The sequence below is a fragment of the Myxocyprinus asiaticus genome, chromosome 9 (genome assembly GCF_019703515.2).
Source record: "Myxocyprinus asiaticus isolate MX2 ecotype Aquarium Trade chromosome 9, UBuf_Myxa_2, whole genome shotgun sequence".
NCBI classification, from domain to species: Eukaryota; Metazoa; Chordata; class Actinopteri; order Cypriniformes; family Catostomidae; genus Myxocyprinus; species Myxocyprinus asiaticus.
In genome coordinates this window covers 24,656,894-24,678,016 of record NC_059352.1, presented here as the reverse complement: position 1 = coordinate 24,678,016, position 21,123 = coordinate 24,656,894, and the positions used below count along the sequence as shown (strand labels likewise).

The 21,123-nt window shown below is 37.2% G+C and overlaps 1 protein-coding gene across 2 annotated transcripts in view; it reads right to left on the bottom strand.

Annotated features, from left to right (window-relative positions):
* The window catches only part of LOC127446336 (ribonucleoprotein PTB-binding 2-like), a 119,438-nt gene that overhangs the window by 37,536 nt on the left and 60,779 nt on the right, over positions 1-21,123 (bottom strand). For both annotated transcript variants that reach the window (XM_051707186.1, XM_051707187.1), the window contains exon 4: positions 3,262-3,453. In XM_051707186.1, coding sequence (XP_051563146.1) covers positions 3,262-3,453 — 192 coding nt within the window. The remainder of the gene's footprint in view (positions 1-3,261; positions 3,454-21,123) is intronic.

Below are 21,123 nucleotides of genomic sequence, written 5' to 3'. Positions count from 1 at the left end.
ACTGGCTTTTGGACCTGACACTGATAACAGCTTGGATGGTCATTTTCCTTTTTGTCCGGAGAACACGACAGCTGTGTTTTTCAAAAACTATTTGAAATATGGACTCATCGGACCAAAAAACACGGTTCCATTGTTCTACTTTCCATCTAAGATGAGACCGAGCCCAGAGCAGTCGGCAGCGCTTCTGGACAGTGTTGATGTATGGCTTCTGCTTTGCATAGTAAAGTCTTAACTTGCATCTGTGGATGCAGCGGCGAATGGTGTTAACAAAGGTTTACTGAAGTAATCCCAAGCCCATGTTCATGATATCCATTACAGATGAATGATGTTTTTTAAGACAGTGATGTCTGAGGTATCAGAGATTGTACACATTCAGAAGTGTTTTTTGTCTTGTCCTTTACGCACAGAGATCTGACCATATTCCTTGAATCTTTTAACTATATTGTGCACTGTAGAGGGTGAAATGCCCAAAATCCTTCCAATTTGTCTTTGGGGAACATTGTTCTCAAAGTGCTGGATTATTTGCTGAAGCATATGTTGGCAAATTGACAAGTCTCAAATGATCCTTGCTCTTGAAGGGCTAGGCTGTTTTTGGAGGCTCCTTATATACCATGACAGGATTGCCTCACCTGTTTAACATCTCCTGTTTCACATTGCCTTGTTATTTTAACTCATCAAATTGTTATTAGTCTTTAATTGCCCCTGTCTCAACTTTTTTGGAGCGTGTAATCATCTGATTTGAAATTACTGTACATAAAAAAATAAAATAAAAAAAAAGAAATTCACAAGGTAAAACATCATATAATGTTTAGTTGTAGTGTTTTCAATTTAGCAAAGGGGGAATATAATTTACAAATCACTCCTCTTTGTTTTTATTAGCATTTTTCATACAGCCCCAACTTTTTTGGAATTGGGGTTGTAATTATTTTATCATTATATATTTAATTATTGTTTACTGAATTATTATTATTTGAGCGGCTTTCTTGGCTAATATTTATACTGTATATGCAATTAATGTTTATCATTTAATTACTCTGATTAAAAATGAATTAAAAACATTCTTTATAATCGATTGACAGCCCTAATATATATATATATATATATATATTAGGCTGTATTCCTTAGTTCCTTTCTGATATAGAAATTAAAAAAACGGTCTGTGAAAATGGAGCATCGACACACTCACTCACATGTCCCTGTGGTTCTCAACTGTCTGGTCACAACCCAAAACTGGGTTGCAGGTCTGTTCTGAGAGGGGCAGCAGGGAAAAACAATGCTAAATCCAAATAATAAAATGCAAATAAAGCTAACCATATAATAATGCATTGTTAGGATTACAATATAAATAGGCTTATCAGCTTTTGCAAAGATAAGAGAAAATGCTTCTTAGCATATGTATTTTGTTGTTGAAGTCAAATAGATCAAGTGCATACAAATTTTAAAAAAAAATCATTTTACAAATAAAAATAAAAATCTACCACTTGGTAGAAGCTAGCCAAATTAGTCTGCTGCAAACATGGACAGATTGCGTGAAATGCACTTATTCTCAAAAACCATAAACAAAATTACAGAAGGTAAAAAAAAATTACCCAGACTACATTAAATACAGAATTAAACAGGCAATGTGATTAAACATGGTTTGTGCCATGTAAATTGCCATGGTTTGTGTGGTAAATTATCGGCAGCCGAGAGAATGCAAACACTTACTGTAAACTATAACAACACATCTGTTAAGTTTTCCAAAAGTTTTTAAAGGAATATTTCGGGTTCAATAAAAGTTATTCGATTTTTGTGAACTGCTTCTATGGGCGCAGTGCCAACAAAAGTGCCTCTGGTAAGAAACCTCTTCAATTTTTTTCACTGAAACCTGTTCGGCTGTAAAGAGTAGTGACTCTAGTTTTGTTTGATATGCTACTTTAAATATTTCATTCATAAACATGAAGTACTCGGATGAGTCTGTGAAGCGGTTTTCTGACAGACATTCCAAAAACATTATTAAAACATTGTTATTTTGAATAACTTTGCAAAGTAACAAATATGTGGGTCATTTCGCTTGATTTGAATCTAAATTTTGTAATATATTTGTTTGTTAACACTGTACAATAAGGTGCTATTCATTAACATTAGTAAAGGCATTCCTGTATATTTACTCTTATAGTTTGCATTTGCATTTTCACATTGAGAATCAAGGGGTTCATCCAAAAGCTGAAAAATGTTGCTTTCAGTGGCAAAAATAAGGTGCAGTGTTTCCCCTATATGCATTCAGGAGTGGCGCATAATAAACTATTACACATAATAAACTATCTGATGAAAAAAAAAACTGACTTTCTACAGCTTGGTATTTCTTAAAATTTCACAACTTAGTCCCGCTGTCCACATATGAGGATTAAAATTTTTAGGAAAACTATTTGCTCTTTTTTTTTTTTTTTTTTTGCTTGTTTATTAGGTGCTTCTAGTTGCACACAGACCCGAAAAATTATTTTAATGGAAAATAATTAAATTACTTTAATAATTAAAAAATATATTAACCATTTTCAATGTTTAATATTAAAGACACACATAAAATTAAAATGTAAGTTTTGTGGCTTTTAGTCCATGTGTTTTACCTTTGATGCCATCTATTTGCTAGTGTACTCCTAAATGCTAATAATAGTACCATGTACATGGCTGTGACATAAACTAAAGCCTACTGTCTACTTAAAAAAAGAGATGAGTTCTCACTGTTTATAGGAAATATGTAAAACATAGGAAAGAAAAGTGTGTTTGTCAAGCCAATATGTGGGCACTTTAAGGACATTTTTGTTTACTTTTGTACAATACAAAATGCTTGTAATGTGTTGGGTCACCACTTGTTGTCCAATCTACATCGGGAAGCAAAACCAGTTGAGAACCACTGTGCTAGAGTACATCAGTTAATGTTTAACATCACTGACAGTTTCTTCCCATTTTATGTGTGTGTGTGTGTGATGCTCATGCGTTTTAGGACAGGCTGCTGATTTATGTGGATCTGTCCAGCAGTTTTCAAATAGCCCTGCGGTTTATTTCAGGCTTTGGAAATGCAGCTGGAGAGCTGGAGATGTCTGAAACAGCAGGGTTCCTATGAATACTGTAATTAAACTGCCACCACCACTGCTTCACATATGCACATGCACGTGTGTGTGTGTGTGTGTGTGTGTGTGTGTGTGCATTGATGTGGGCACACGAGTATGTGAGAAACCCTCTTGCTGTTTGTTGATAAAGAAGATATTATGTGTAACTCACCACGCCCTGAGCCGCGATAAGGGCAGCAAGGGTGCTGCGCCCAGACGTTCCTGGAGGACAGAGACTGAGGCGTATCTCTTGACCCTGGATCAGCTGTCTGTCCATCTCCAGCAGAACAGCTTCAGCTTGTTCCGCCGTCTTATACTCCACCACAGCGAAACCCCGCACTGGACTGCCCTCATCCTGTGCCAGCTACAGCGCGCGCACACACACACACACACACACACACACACACACACAGTCAAGGCTCAACAGGATTTTTCTATTATTCATTTATTTTCTATATCAGAAATATTAAATATATGACAAATATATATATATATGCTTAACTAAAGACTTTAGAAAAATACCTAATTTAATGGTTATTTCAATGACATCTATACATTCATAAAAATACTTTTGCTGGAAAATTACAGCATACAGCGCGAAACTTGTGATTTGTTTATCATTTGAACTAATTGTAACTGATGACATATTTAAATCAGAAAAACAATGTTCAATACATCACAGCAAATCAAATGTTTACATTTGCATTGCAAGTACATAATCAAAAACCGTAGGATGTAGTGACATCTCAGCACTGGCCTGATAGTAACAGTTTTGTAAACTGGCCTTAAACTCACACTGGCCCCAGGCCATCATTGCTTGGCCCTGAGAGTGCTTAGAAATCAACCAAAATCTTCCCAAGGGCAGGAATGTGTGACATTACTGAAAGTAATACATCATTACAATCCACTATCTCTCATTTCTTTCATCGTTATTTTATGAAACAAGAAAATTAACAATTTCATTCATTTTCATTAAAACCCTCAACTGGATATCTCCTGAATAATTGATGCAAAATACATCTACAGATATGAGCTACACAGCTACAAATATATCATATGCAGAGCCTTGAGGAATCCATTGATTTGTGTCTTCTGGTGTTGATTATTGAGTCGCCTGCAGCTAAGGATATGCTTTATGACTGTAACATCTGACATGAGAAATGAATCCCCACTGCATGCCAAGCACTACTTTCATATCAGAGCGGAAATGTAGTTTCATCATTGAGTATTGTTCCTATAGGAAACATGTATTTCCATATACACATAGGGGAGACTGGGGACACTGAGAAGTTGTCACAAAGGTTATGTCTCAGTAAAGTCCAACTGCACAAATGTGTGTTTTCTCTAGAAGAGGTTTTGTATGTTACTTTCAAACACTGAGTTGACAACCCTCTTAAATAGGACTGTCACGACTATGAATATGGTGGACAATTAATTGTAACTATGGCGATTAATTGTCTGTTTTAGGGCTCACATGATTATGATGATTATGACGATTAATTGTCATACAGATTGTCATGCTTTTCTCATAGGTGTATGTGTGCTCCATAAACCTTAAGAAACAATTTATTCATATTTAACTTTTATATGATTTCCTTTAAGGCTTTAAAAACTTATGAATTACATTACAAATAATATTTTATATATCAAAATATTTCAACATACTCAATATCCATCTCTCTTTTTGTCAACTTTAGTCTATGTCCATTTTGCATTTACACTGTTGCTGTTGGATAGGCAACCTGAATAGCTACAATATAATATAATATAATAAAAATGATGCAATATAACATAATATAAAATTAAAGTATGCATTAGTAAAATACAGTATTTCTAACCAAAATTCTTCACTTTCACACATTACTTTAAGGCTCTTTGATTAAACAAAAAGTCTAAAAAGGTTTAAATGTGTTCTTAGAACAAAGGTATTTTTCATGAAACTCAGGTCGGGCATGTTGTCACATTTCATATAGACATCACATATAGAAACTACAGCTACACTGGTTTAACCATAGTTAAGAGAAGCCATCCAGTTACAGTACCTGAAGTTATAATAACTTGCAACAAACAGACAAAAAAATCTAAATAAAAGAATATAATTAGTTACTATGCAAGAACTACAGCAGATTTTCACATGGGTGGAGAAATAAAGCGATGTATCACTGGATGTCTATGCTGAGTCAGTTGTTGTCAAAAGCAATGATGATGTAATACCATACTTCGATTAATCCAACCATGTCCAGATCTAAAACTAGACTCCGTCTCTGGGAGAATGCACTGTGTTTCTAGGAAGCCAGTCAATTCCTTGTTTAAAATTCTTTCCATGACTCTTGTAGGATTGGAACGGAAGTCTGGCTTTAAACCTCTGAGGTCAGATTTGCTGCTGACTTAAAAAATGGACTGTGAATGATTTGCTAAATATGAAATGTAACGTAACCTTTAACACTTAAATACTGTCTTATATACAGTGGCCCCCAAAAACGTATTAAGTCACTTAAGACAAAATATTATGATAAAAAGATAAAAAATAAAAAAATAGATAAATGATGATACAATAGATATACTGTACAAACAGCACCTGTGGTTCCTCTGCTTTGACATACGTATGAACTTGAAAGGAACTGACTTACATTCACAAAAAATTACCTTGAGACCAGTTGGCTGAAAAAAAAAAAAATGCTAAAATATCTATAGAAAGTGTTAGTTCTGAGAAAAAAATCCAACAAAACTTGTTTGCAGATGCCTTTTTGATGGTTTGATATTATCAAATACAATGACATCCATACATTTGTAACTTTGGCTTAAGTGTCCAATCTGTTATTGTGGCCACCAAACACAAACACACATATTAATTCAAATTCCACACAAGAGAAGCGGCACACACACAAGTTTACTTGCAAATATTTTACGAATTCTCAAATTCCCATCACAATTACCAGCCAGTGTTTTTGAATCTCACTGTCCTTATGAGGAACCACACAGGGAATCAAGAACATTCACAAGGTGAGCCTGAGTAAACACATTCACTCTCCAGATGTGTTGTGAGGTGCTGCCTTTCATCTGTGTACATCATTTCTTTCAATTGGCCTCTGGGGAGACCAGCGGTATGCCATCAAAACATCTTCACCAACTGTCAAGGACTGATCAGTGGAAAGAACTGTCTCCTCTAACTCTCCTGCCTCATGTTCAGCTTAAAGTTACCCTATCTGGATAGTAGTAGCTTTTAAATAACCTGAAAACGACATTTTATGTTCTTGATTTGGCTGTTTTAGGCTGTTTTCTACAGCCTTTGGGGCAATTCAGATGGAACACATTGATTAATTAAAAAATGCTAGATGCAGTGCAACAAATTGAACAGAATGTTGGTGTCTCGGGATGGATGTTTACAAGTTAAAATTCTTGCAAAACTGAACATGGCATCTTAAAAACACAGCCTTCGGGCGCTGAAGAAACAAAGAGTCAACATTAGGACAACGTCAGTTTAATGTACGTTTACACAGTAAAATAATAACAAATGCAGAAATTCGTTTAGTGTGAATGGATCTGCGATGAGGAGGAGGGCGGGCCGTGAGGATGAATTGGGCTAATCAGCCGGTAAGGGGATAAAGACGAGCCGGAGGCACCAGTTCGGGAGAAAGAGAGCCACATGCAAGTATATGTACATTGATTTAATTTAATTTATGATATTAAAACTTACATTGACTGTTCAGCCGGTTCTCGCCTCCTCCTTGCCCACTTTACCGTTACAGGATCTTTATGGAGTAAAGACTGAATTGAGTCTCTATGGTCCCATTCAGAACAAAAGTGTTCCTGCATAAAGAAAAATCTAGGCACAGTGTAATGAATGGGACGGAATGTCTCGAGAAATGTTTTTTACAGCTGGCAGTTTAACTTGACATGGCGTCTAAAAATGGGGCACTTCTGCACAAGGTGCTTGGAAAAAACAGCAAGACGTGCCACAATGTCAAAGATGTTCGTCTAGCATGTTTACATAGAAAAATTATTTAATTACTTGGTGTGAACGGCCCCAAATGCTGAAGTGTGTGATTCCTGCGCCACCGATCTGTATTGTAAAAATAAACAGTTTTCAAAAAAGCTTTCTGAATATGACTCCCATCTGCCATTGATCGAACAAACAGAAAGTCCTGCCCAAACTCACGCCACGTTGTTGGGCTGGATGGGTCGCTCAAAACTGAACAATTTTTATTGTGCCACAGGAACATGGTGTTTACAGTTTTCGAGAACATGTACCTACAAATCGCTAACCTATAGTTGTCTCCGCATATTAAGCTGGGATAGGAGAAAGTATTTTAACACCAAAAAACAAAACAAAAAAAAAACACTTCAGCTTTAATTCAATTGCTTGGTCCGAACCCAAGTTAAATTTTACACCTTGAAAAATCAAGTATATTTCAGCCTAAGTAAGGCGCATTTTAATTAACAAAGAAGCAAGCCAAGTCTTTACTATCACCAAAACGCAGAATGAGACGCTTTTGTCTGCAAGCCTTTTTCATGTTGAGTTCAAAGGGGCGCTTGACGCTGATGCCCTGAAGCAAATCATGAACACGGCTTCACGATTGCTGTAACAAAGTGGATAGCCACATTCTGCCGGCTGATTAATATTGTGGAGGATTAGAGTTTAAGAGATTTAATGCCCATTACAATGAATATGCAACCTATTAGAGGACTAGTTCTTTCAACTAGTCAAACTTCCACTTAGACTTTGGGAAAAGTTTAATGTTACTTGATTTGGTGCTATTTTAGTGCATTTCTATCTTTATACTGTGGAAGGCTTTGTTTGGAAAATGTTAATAAAGCATTATATTGTTACATATTGTTTTGTTTTCTTTCCTAAGGAAATAAATGCATTTTGACAGGAAAAGAAGAATATTTAGAATCAAGTTTCAGCACTTTCAAAATATGCGATTAATCGTGAGGAACTATGAAACTTTATGCGATTAATCGAGATTAAAAATTGAATTGACTGACAGCACTACTTTTTTCACATTGTACTGTACTTTTGGGTCCAAACCACAGGATATTTGCATCATCATTGTGACAACTAGCTTAAGTAGTAATGGAAGATGTTAACCACTGTACCTAATGACTGGTAAAGATGAGTTTCACTGTGTTATTGAAATATTTTCCCTTTGGATTTACCACCAAAACTTAACACACACTATCTGTCATGGATGCATTGCAATACATTTTAAGAATGTAAACTATTCTCTGAAGGCAATTTATTCAGAAACAAGCAGCTATGAGAAATGCTTTATACTGCATTAATTGTGAGAGAGTATGCAAATATTAATTTTATTCGATTAATAGCAGTTCACTTCTGCCATATAGGTCGGACTGCTTTCATTCCAACTGCAAACTGGAGTTGACATTTACCATACCCCAGACCACCTTTGTTCGGTGTGCACCCGAAATCGGTAATACGCTTTCGCACGAACCAAACAAACCAAACTCAGTCAAACAGACTGGGGTCTCCAACAAAATCTCTAGTGTTAAAGCAAGAAGTGAGGATGGAGGAAGAATATGATCAACTACTGGCGGTTAGTCTGATGGAAATGAGACCCCTAAGACAAGATGGAGGGAAAGTAGAAAGAGAAAGAGAGAGACAGAGATGGAAGAAGTGGTGGCAAGCCAATTAGTGAATGAATGAACGGGTAATATGCTAGTGAGGGAGAAGAAGATGGAGAATAAAGAGCGTACACGAAGACAGGATGTTGTGAGGATGTAAGTGGAAGAGATGAACACAGACTGATTAAAGGACAGAGACAAAGAGGAGTGAGATAAAGGATGGTGTGATAGAAAGAGGCAAAAAGAAAAAGAGAGTGAAAATGAAATAGGTAGCAAAAAACCCAAAGACCCAAAGTGGGATTCCGTTCATTTACATGACACACACATACGGTGGTGAGATTGTAGGAAACCATGAAACTGTACTGTACTACTGTGGCCTGGTTCTTTCGTTCACACTGTCACACACACACACAACATATGCCCTTGGCAGTAATAAGTGGTGCGGTATGTCTCGGAGGAACCAGGGCTTATCTGTGCCAGTTATAATGCAGTCAGGACAGTGTATGTAAAAGTCTAAATATAGAGAAGGAAAAGCATTTGTCATTTGAAAAAGTGTCAAACGGTTCTGTGGTGTGTATGAGTGTCCTTTTGAACACTAACCAGCAAATTCACACAGCTCCCAGAGTCCTTAGCTCTGGAATACACTGTTTCAAATTCCCGCTTTTAAAACCGCAGCTGCAAAATCAGCATTCAGTGAAGGAAATCCTGATATGCACATACAGTATTTGCTACATGTGTCATCCAAATGAACTGCCGAACTTGACACTTTTTTTAACACAAATTTGTTAACTCTTTAACTACAAATATCATAAGATTAATCTGGCTAAATTATTAAATATAACTGACAACCCTAGTTTCATTTCATCAATTGCCCAAGTATGTTTCATAAGCCTAAGGTACCGATTTAGTATTTAAGTATTGAAAGTTACCAGATGCAAGTATCGTATCAAAGCCAAAATGTGGGTATTGATTCAACCCTAATACACTGTGTGTGTGTATACATATATATATATATATATATAGACACACACACACCCAGACAAGCTTGTTAGTGGTGTTTGCTATTGCTCATACTTAGGGTTAGGGATCTAAATAAACCACTAACCCTAAAGGCCTGTTCACACCAAACCCATTTTTTTCGGTGTGACTGTTTGTTCCGAATGAGCTTTTGAATGGTAACAATGGTTTCCGATGGAACTATTCACAGCGGGTCTGACAAATCGTTCGCCGACAATCAGAAGGTTTTTTTTTTTTTTCGGACTGCGATGAAAACTGACTGACCAATGAGATAAGAGCTTTTCGTCATTTTTCCGTGTTGGTGGCGCTAATCAACTGGCGAACACCAGCGTTGGACGTGCAGCTGATACACACACCCAGAAAATTATATACTTAAAAATATATAGTTCCAGTTCATGAACCCTTTGAACTGCAAACATAAACCCGGTCTGTTTTTGAAAGTCTGCTTTTGGTTTTTTTGTCTTAAATGTACATTATTTAATATGTTTATCACTGTGCCTGTTATGGCATTAAAAAGAGCTGCGAGGTTCGGCAATTTATTTGCACTAAGCTCATAATAAAATATCCCATAAAAAGATTTGTTACATGCAATGTTTTAGACAAACAAATTGCAGAACCACACTGCTATTTTTACTTTAAGGACAATATAACAAAGTATTGCAATAATTTAAATAAAGAAAAGACCGTGAGCAAGTGTTTTCTGTTATTTTATTTTTAATATATGCATCATATTTTATACTATACCTGTTATTCTTAATGTACATTATTCCACGTGTATTTATATCACTGTACCTTGTGTTATATTATCCAGGCATTAATCCAGGCATTATACAAATAGAAATTGAGTTCGGGAGTCTGGAATATAGACCTACTTGTAGCAAAATACACGTGCAAATAAATATCCAACAGTGCACTTTACTCATCTCACGCACATAAAAACACAGATTATATACTCCACAAAATGCATCAACACCATGGAAAGAACATAATGAAACAGTTATGCAAATGTAGGTAAATGAATGATTTAACAGCGTTCAGTATATTATCTCTAACAGCTGAATGGTGCAGACAGGTGACTGGTATAACTGCTGCACTGCCTACAGCACTGGAGTGAAATAGTTTTTAGTTTAATTTTTGTATGGACTCTGTGTGAATAGACCTTCCGCCAGACGTTCGTCTCGCAAAATCATCACGGATTTAGTGTGAACAGGCCTTAAGCATTAAACTTGGTTGTGTTACTCGTCCTACACCATTAGTGCTATAGACATGAATGATCCCTCAAATTGTGTGGCTTGTTGAGGAGAGGAGTGCTATTACTTTACTAAGCATTCGGACTTGGAAGAAAACACAGCTGAAAAACAACAACAATAACAACAAAATCCTTAGTCCAAATCCATAGACTTATATTGAAGGAGGAACCTGAGCCAAAAGACACTTTTCCACCATCAGGTCGAACGGTTCTGAGCACAGTGAGTGGTACCGGTATCATTTCCACTGTTTGGTACATTACAATTGACCCTTCGCTGAGCTCCGCCCCCTTGGTTACGGTCGCTTGCTCTGACAAGCTTTGCAGAACTCCCAATAGGAATGAATGGGAGATTGCCATGAACAGCACGGTTTTTGGCAAAATATTTTCAAAAATGGAATGGGTAATATTATTACGTGGACTGGAATGAAGAGTGACATTGTAAAGCATATTTATCTGATGTTTTTTGTAAAAGAAATTGTTAAATTACACAGTAATTTGATTTAAAACTGTGCAGACTGTAAATCAGAATTGAGGCAAATGATTATCACAGTCTCTTGAAAAGAGAAAATTGTCATTTGATAGCGATTACACAACTTATAACATTAATGTAAGTGAACAAAACTGCTTATAACGTCTCAGTACACTCATTTTGATGCTGTGAACTCTTTATTTACTAGCCAATCACCTTTACGAAGACCTGAATCAATGTCGAAAATGAATTTTAATGTTATGTTATTAGCTTAAATTTACCTTGGAGCAAATGCAGGTGTCCTTGAGGATGTTATACATGTTTATATGGGAATGAGGAATGACAGTTTAATCCATAGCATGCTCTTCTCAATATTTAAAGATTTTTTAAAAACAAAGAAAAAACACTGCATGTATCCTCTATAGGTACCTCATGTCACTATTACAAGTGAGCCAGCAACAATGTTTTTGTAATTTTTTTTGGATCATTTTGATAAAATCCCACTTAAAACTACTCAAACACACAGAAACCCTACATCTACCCCTACCACTAAATCTAACCCTAAACCTAACCTTAGTAACAGCGAACGAGACTCTTGCGAGACTTAGGCTGCCGGGGGTTACCTTCTAGACACAGCCGTTAGTTAACTGTGCTCGGGACAAAGAACCATTCTAGTGGAACGGCTGAAGTGACGTGGCAACTAATGATTGGTCACTTGGTCAGTCATTCCATTCTAATCCTGATTTCACAGTACTACAGTGAAGAAGAAAAAAAAACTGTGTCAACGAGCTTGAATCGGTACAGAATGGTACGATTCAGCAACGAGAACTGTTTGGACCCTATGGTGGAAAAGCATCAACAGAGACTTGGTAGTAGCTTTTTTTGACTTGAACCAGTAGTGACCACATAGCAACTACCCAGAACACCCTAACAACTACATAGCAACATGCTAGAAACAACTCTGACCATCTCAACAACCACATAGTAGTGTACTAAAAACAATTTCGAACACCTCAGCAACTGTATAGAAACCTGTTATCTCCGAAAACCTCAGCAATTGCATAGCAACTTGATATAAGCAACTCTGAGCATCTTAACAACTGCATAGCAACGTACTAAAAAAACCTCTGAAAACCTCAGCAACCATATAGCACCATTCTAAAAACAACTCTGAAAACCTTAGCAATCACATAGCAACGCAGTAAAAACAACTTCAAACTCCTGAGCAACTGCATAGCAACGTGCTTCAAACAAATCTGACAAGTCTGCAACCGTATAGCCACATACTAAAAACAACTCGAACACCTCAACAACCACATAGCAACGTACTGAAAAAACTCTGAAAGCATCAGCAACCGCAATGTACTAAAAACAATACGAACACCTCAGCAACTGCATGGCAACGTGCTAAAAACAATTCCAAACACCTCAGCAACGTACTAGAAACAATTAAAAACAACTGAGCAACTGCATAGCAACATGCTAACATCAACTACAAACACCTCAGCATCTGTATAGCAATGTGCTAAATACAACCCTAAAACACCTGAGCAACATGCTAGAAACAACTCTGAACACCTCAGCAACCGCATAGCAACATACAAAAAAAAAGAAAAATGCTAAACACCTCAGCAACCATATGGTATCATACTAAATACAATTCCAAACACCTCAGAAACATACAAAAACAACTCCAAACAACTGAGCAACTGCATAGCAACATGCTAGAAGCAATTCTGAACACCTCAGCAACTGTATAGCAATGTACTAAAAACATTGCAACTACCCACAACAATCTAACTTTGTGATGACTTTTGCATTGGCATGCAAAAAAAGAAAAGAAGTAAAAATCCGGTTGGATCAGAAGAATAGAATATGAAAAACACATATTAAGAGGCATCATTCAGACTATCAGATTGATTCAGGAATTAGATAACTGTACAACAGAAATAAATGACAGAAAATGCGTGTTTGTATAGGATGACAGGCTGTATGACAGATTTGGGCATAAAACAGTTTTAATTGACCTGCTGAGCTAAACAAATGGTGAACATTTCTCCTCTCTTTATATTCTGTTCTCATCACAAACTGATCACTGCTGTCATGGTTCTGTATCAGCAGGGCACTTGACACAAATCTAATCCAGTAATGATGCTTTATAAGTTTCCTCCATTAGGCCTTTTATGCATTAAAACTTTTTTAGTCAGGCTGCAGGGTGCCAGTGTCTGTGTGCTGTACTGCTGTGCATGGGTGCAGTCAGACCCACTGAGACTCTTCAACAACCACCGGCCATTACTGACCTCAAGACAGGGAAATCAATACAACTACTGTTCCACCTCCATTTACACACACACATGCTTTTACACCCAAACAGTATATCAGACCATAACCCACTCCATCAGCAGCAAATATGGTTGTTGCCTGGATGTCTGCGTGGTGTGTTTCCTCCGGTTAGGACATGTTCTATTTCCTATAGTAAATGGCTGGCCTTTGAAAACGATACATTGAGCCCAGTGGGATTCACGTAGGAAGGGGTGCTGGGCAGTCTCAATGAAAGAATGTCAAGGCAGTGGAGAGGTACAAACAAATCACACTTATGTTACTTAGCATAAGACCTTCTGAATAGTAACACAGATATGGCTTGAGCCCCATGGGGCCTCTTGGGCCCCAAGTCAAAACAACCCTGCACCAAGTCTCTATTATATTCTGGCCCCTGGATATGGCTGGGGGCTCACCTTTAATGTGCATATATGGGAAAATCAATCCAAAGTCTAGAAATGTAACAGAACACCTCTTATCAATAAGTCGCACATTTTTAGGTGTCATAACTGTGCTGGTTGAGCTACACGCCAGAAATGTTTTGCATAATTATGGCCAGAAGAACAATAAGTATGAGCAATAACAATAGTGATGCTTGCCTTAGCAATGTTTCCAAACACTCCTACCACCCCTTCCACCATCCCCCATCAGCCATTGCTCGAAAAAACAGCTCCTACCTACACTTATGCTGCCTTCACGTCCTATAGGAATTATCGTAATTACGAGTTTCCAACTTGGAAGTTACACATGAAAGACCCCTCAAGTCGTAATTACGACTGGGAAACTCTGAGATAATTTTGATACCCGAGTTTCCGAGATGGGAGGAGTTCTAAACTGTCAACATGGCGGAGGAGAGTACAGTTTCTGTTTTGCATGACATATCTTGTAAAAAAAATTGAAATACACCTAATTTAGCGCTTGCAGTTTTGGTCATATTCATGTATGTATATCAGCAACCATTCTATCCATGTTGTACATTTTTACACTGTGAAAATAGCTTGAATTTGACCAAAATTCCATTATCGTCAGCAGGCTAACTGAGTAATATGTATTGTGTCAAAATAAAAGTGAATGAACCTGGTGTCATCCATGTTTCCTGTTCTTTCCAACAAAAAAGGACATGAACACAACGTACTCATAATTACAACTTCAAAAGTTGGAAGTAGGATAATTCCAATAGCACATGAAGGCAGCATTATGCCATTGGTTGTGCTGTATAATGAAGAAAATAATGTAGTACAAAAAACATACCCCCAAAACAACGAGGGGTGATTTTATAAGCATGATCAAATGGGTGTGTATATATATATATATATATATATATATATATATATATATATATATATATATATATATATATATATATTTTTTTTTTTTTTTATAAATGAACCACATGTGATCATTAATAATGCAGCAGCATTAACAATCAGATCACTTCAATCAATATTAGCATTGTTATACATAAAACATTCCTGGTTGCTTATTTTAAAAGTAGATATGTCTCGTTATGTACCAGATTCAAGCTCAAAGATGTCTTTAAAAAAGTGTGTTATGACAGCAGTTAAAATCTACTGAGGGTGTCAGGTCACAGGTCAGCAGATGAGCTAAACTTTCCACATCAGTCTGAAGCAAAACACATAAACAGATAGCAAAGAAAGAGAGAGCGATAAAGACAAAATAAGGGTAAAAAAAAAAATCTACCTTGAAAACAATGACCTATATATCATGTGTGACAGGGTCTGACCCCCTTAATAAAGCACAACTTTTCCATCCACTTCGGTTCCAAAAGTAGTTTCCCGTCAATTTTTTCCATAATCATTTAACCCTTTTTGACTCAGGACAGGTAAAGAAAACTTTATCAAGACCATCAAAACAAAAAAAATAAAAAAGAAAATGTATTTTTGTATAAATTGTTTAAGAGAAATTACAATTTAAAACAAATAGTTCCTTCTATTGTCTTAACGAGTCAATTTTGACCCGTATGGGAAGAACCAGAGTATTTTTAACTGTCTTGTACAGGTAATATGTGAGTTTACTAACATGATTTTATATGATAAGGTAACAATGGGGCTAAAGCCCCTCACCCCAATGGTAAAAGACCTACTGCATAGAATTTTCTCCTAAAACATTAAATGGCAGAAATAAGCATTACGACACCTTCCTAAACCCCTGTAACACTGCAACAAATTGTTTGACATCAGTGGGAAGTAATGGATTTGTTGCAATAGACGTGCAAAACTGGCCCATTTTGACTGCTGGAAAAGGCAATAGAGATTCATTTGTGAAAAAGGCATGTACTAAAATTGTAGCTTTAAACTATACACTGTTGATTTTCTACATGCAGAATTAATCAGAAATTGTTGAAATATTGTTGAGACATATAAAATGCCAACAATTTCTGTAAACTTCTGCATTTAATTGAATTTGAAATGAAATTTACATAAGAATGGTTTTAGAACGATTTACATAAATTATTTCTGCAAAACAAAAGGTGTCGGTTGGGTATTAAAAGTAAAAATACACTATATTGCCAAAAGTATTCGCTCATCTGCCTTTAGACGCATATGAACTTAAGTGACATCCCATTCTTAATCCATATGGTTTAATATGACGTCGGCCCACCCTTTGCAGCTATAACAGCTTCAACTCTTCTGGAAAGGCTTTCCACAAGGTTTAGGAGTGTGTTTATGGGAATTTTTGACCATTCTTCCAGAAGCGCATTTGTGAGGTCAGACACTGATGTTGGACGAGAAGGCCTGGCTCGCAGTCTTCGCTCTAATTCATCCCAAAGGTGCTCTGTCGGGTTGAGGTCAGGACTCTGTGCAGGCCAGTCAAGTTCTTCCACACCAAACTCGCTCATCCATGTCTTTACGAACCTTGATTTGTGCACTGGTGCGCAGTCATGTTGGAACAGGAAGGGGCCATCCCCAAACTGTTCCCACAAAGTTGGGAGCATGGAATTGTCCAAAATCTCTTGGTATGCTGAAGCATTCAGAGTTCCTTTCACTGGAACTAAGGGGCCAAGTCCAGCTCCTGAAAAACAACCCCACACCATAATCCCCCCTCCACCAAACTTCACAGTTGGCACAATGCAGTCAGACAAGTACCGTTCTCCTGGCAACCGCCAAACCCAGACTCGTCCATCAGATTGCCAGATGGAGAAGCGTGATTCGTCACTCCAGAGAACGCGTCTCCACTGCTCTAGAGTCCAGTGGCGGCGTGCTTTACACCACTGCATCCGACGCTTTGCATTGCACTTGGTGATGTATGGCTTGGATGCAGCTGCTCGGCCATGGAAACCCATTCCATGAAGCTCTCTACGCACTGTTCTTGAGCTAATCTGAAGGCCACATGAACTTTGCAGATCTGTAGCGATTGACTCTGCAGAAAGTTGGCGACCTCTGCGCACTATGCGCCTCAGCATCCGCTGACCCTGCTCTGTCATTTTACGTGGCCTACCACTTCGTGGCTGAGTTGCTGTCATTCCCAATCGCTTCCACTTTGTTATAATACCACTGACAGTTGACTGTGGAATATTTAGTAGCGAGGAATTTTCACAACTGGACTTGTTGCACAGGTGGCATCCTATCACAGTACCATGCTGGAATTCACTGAGCTCCTGAGAGCAGCCCATTCTTTCACAAATGTTTGTAGAAGCAGTCTGCATGCCTAGGTGCTTCATTTTATACACCTGTGGCCATGGAAGTGATTGGAACACCTGAATTCAATTATTTGGATGGGTGAGCGAATACTTTTGGCAATATAGTGTATGTTTTAAAAATGTTGTTAGATAATGTTTCATGTAACCACTAAAGTTAGATTACATATTAGTCATGTCATGTATTTTATCAGTATAAATGTAATATCGGACTATACAATGACAAAAGATACATACTGTCATTATTTAAGACTGATTGTACTGTGAATTCGGTGAAAGTAGGTTGAAATTTTTGCTGCTGAAATCGGTTTGCGTATACAGTAGCGACATTCGAACCACTGCCCAGTGGCCAAAGCTAGAAGTGATGTTGAACGTATTGGCCTGTGTGAGCTCCAGTTTTTGGGTGAAATACCAAAAGCATGTTGTATTTATAGTTGTAAATGATGTAAGACAGTAGCCCCGTTCACACATGCAACCAGGTAAATTACAGGAAAATCGTTGGGTTGCCTTTATTGGTAAATGTACCAAATGTGCTGTTCACACATACCATTGATAAAGAAATGTATAGGCAACGATACAACTTCGCATGAAGGAAAATTGCCAGGGCAAAATTTACCAGCAATTTCAAAAGGGTCGTGTTCACATATGACCTCTAAACTGGAAATTGTAGATAATTTTCTGGAAAAGGCTCTATGTGTGAACGTGACTTGTAACAGGAATGCATATTTTATTAGCCCTACCCCCTAAACCAAACCCAACCCTAAATCTAACCAGCAGTGGAGTGAAAATGTAATTTAAGACTGAAAATGCAACCTCTGAATCATGCTAACAATTGCTTATGTGAATGTGATTACTTCCTGGTTTCCGTGGGATCAAAAACCGTGCCTTGGAGGTTTCTTGAACAACACAATTTCAGTAACGCATGAAGGAAAGGTGAGCACAGTTGAATTAATGAGAAAATGTCTGATGGGCAGGGGTGTAAAGTAACTAATTACAAATACTCACGTTACTGTAATTAAGGAGTTTTTCCCAGGAATTGTATATTTAAAGTAGTTTAAATGTGGTATATTTTAACTTTTACTTAAGTGCTGTAACTGTACTTTTACTGTGCTATTTTCCCTCCGTCTGTGTTCACTACTTCCCTGTTCTGATTTTATTTTGATCCATAAATGTGATTAGCTAGGGAGACTCCCATCAAATCACACACACGTAAAAAACTTGAACGGCAGCTGTTGATCGGGCGCCAAGTTAACTGTGGAGAATGTCTCAAGCACAGTTCAACACTTGAACATCTACGGTCGCACCTGAAAGGGCTTTTTGCAGTGAAAAATGCCAATTGCTTGATCGTGTCATGTGCATTTAGCTTGCTCAAGCCAGATATCAGCATTAATTGCGCCTCTAATTTGAAGAAACATATTGAGGTAAATGTAATATTTCTGCTTACTAGATTCTGTGTCTATAACGTAGCCTGTAATTTAGCTATCTATCACTGAGATTATTGGTTTGCTGTGAGACATTAATGCAATGTTATCAATAGGGCTAGGCAGAGGCGCTTTAAGGTACCTCTGGGCCCATGGGCTCGCTGGTTTGCTGAGGCCCCGTTCAAGTTGTTGAGCAAGCACTACACGAACGACTTTAACGGTTGCGCACTGTTACCATGTCAACAACCGCAACTTCCGCTGAAAGCGTTTAAACGCGCTCCTCCCGCTGGGCCCCATGAGAGTTGTAAGCCCTTGGGCTTCAGCTCGTATAAGCCCTGCATTAATGGGCCCCTGGGGCTGGGTGATAAAACAATCTCCATGTTTATCGGGAAAAAAAAAAGATGTCCTCGATATCGATGATAAATTTTTGAGTAATTTTCTATACTTAGCCTATGTTCTACATCTAGACCAGGGGTGTTCATTACATTGATCGCGATAGCAAGACAAACACTGGTTGGTTGATCTAAATAAAATATAAAAGATTGATTTTTCATTTCCTGGCATCTGTAGCAGCGTGCTGTTTGATTGACAGGTGGCTAATGTGCGTGTGTTTCGAGAGCACTAATACAAATGTTAATCAAATACACTTTATAATTCTGCCAATGCCCGTCTTGATGAGGCATTAATATAAACCCAGTCAGTTATGTCTAAACTGAACATAAACAGTGGGACAAAAAGCATATTTGTATCGAAATGTCGGACTTGAAGTGTACATGTAACCAAATAGACCACTGTGTAGTATGTCATAAAAAGGCTATTAATCAAACAGCAATATCAAGAAAATGTACTATTTTTGGCTGAATAACTTGAATAGATTTAAAAGTGTTAATGTAATATAATAAAACAGTGACATTTTTAATTATAATATTTTTTTATAATATTGTTAGTTTTTTAATAATACTGACCCCTGATGTAGAGAGTGTGTTAATATGTATAATAAATTACCAGGATATAGAGATGATAAAATAATTTATAATTATGCTTAGCCTTTATCAAATTTTTTCTAATGCCTGATGGAAAGTCTCTAACTTTGTAGAGCAATACTTCAGGCAGAATAGTCCCATCAGTCACAAATACACTTCAGAAAATTGTGCATCATACATTAGAATGAGAAAACAACTATTTCTGGGCTTGAAAGATACAAGAACTAAATCAATGCGGAACATTGTATCTCAATAGGTGTACAACATGGCCCCCCATGTACTACTTAAATGGATAGTTCACCCAAAAAATTTAAATTCTCTTATCATTTACTCACCCTCATGCCATCCCAAATGTATATGACTTTCTTTCTTCAGAAGAACACAAATTAAGATTTGTAGAAGAATATTTCAGCTCTGTAGACCATACAATGCAAGTGAATGGGTGTCAAAATGTTGATGCTCCAATAAGCACATAAAGGCAGCATAACAGTAATCCATGTGACTCCAGTGGTTAAATCCATGACTTCAGAAGTGATATGATAGATTGGGTGAGAAACAGCTCGTCCATTTTTGCTAGAAATTATTCTCTCTGCCCAATAGGGGGCGATATGCATGAAGAATGTGAATCACCAAAAGCACAAGAAGAAGAATGTGAAAGTGGAGATTGACTGAAATTTATAGTAAAAATGGACTTAATTATTGACCTGTTTCTCACCCAACCTATCATATCGCTTCTGAAGACATGGATTTAACCACTGGAGTCACATGCATTGGGCTACTTTTATGCTCACTTATGTGATTTTTGGAGTTTCAAAGTTTTGGCACTCATTCACTTGCACTGTATGGACCAAAAGAGCTGAGATATTCTTCTAAAAATCTTCATTTGTGTTCTACAGAAGAAAGAAAGTCATACACATCTGGGATGGCATATAAGGGTGAGTAAATTATGAGAGAATTTTCATTTTTGGGTGAATTATTCCAATAAAGCCCGATGTGGCCCCTGTACCAAACAACTTTTCCCACCCCTGCTCTACCTCCTCTATTGTGCGGGACATGACATGCCAAGTGACCCTGCTTTTTTAGCGTTTTTTTGCATTCCTAGCATTGTTTTGAACAGGTTTTATGCACAAAAATAACTTGCTCTGTCTGCATTAAGGGCATTTTTAGACCCTACTCATAAATTGAATTTAATGTAACTGTTTCAAACATTACGATTTAAAATGTTGATCAGTGTATTGAAAATAATTTTTTCATCTTTTCATTTCTGTAATCACGTTGCCCTTGAATCAGATTCATGTAGTGTATATCATAGATAAGTGATGCATTTTAAAA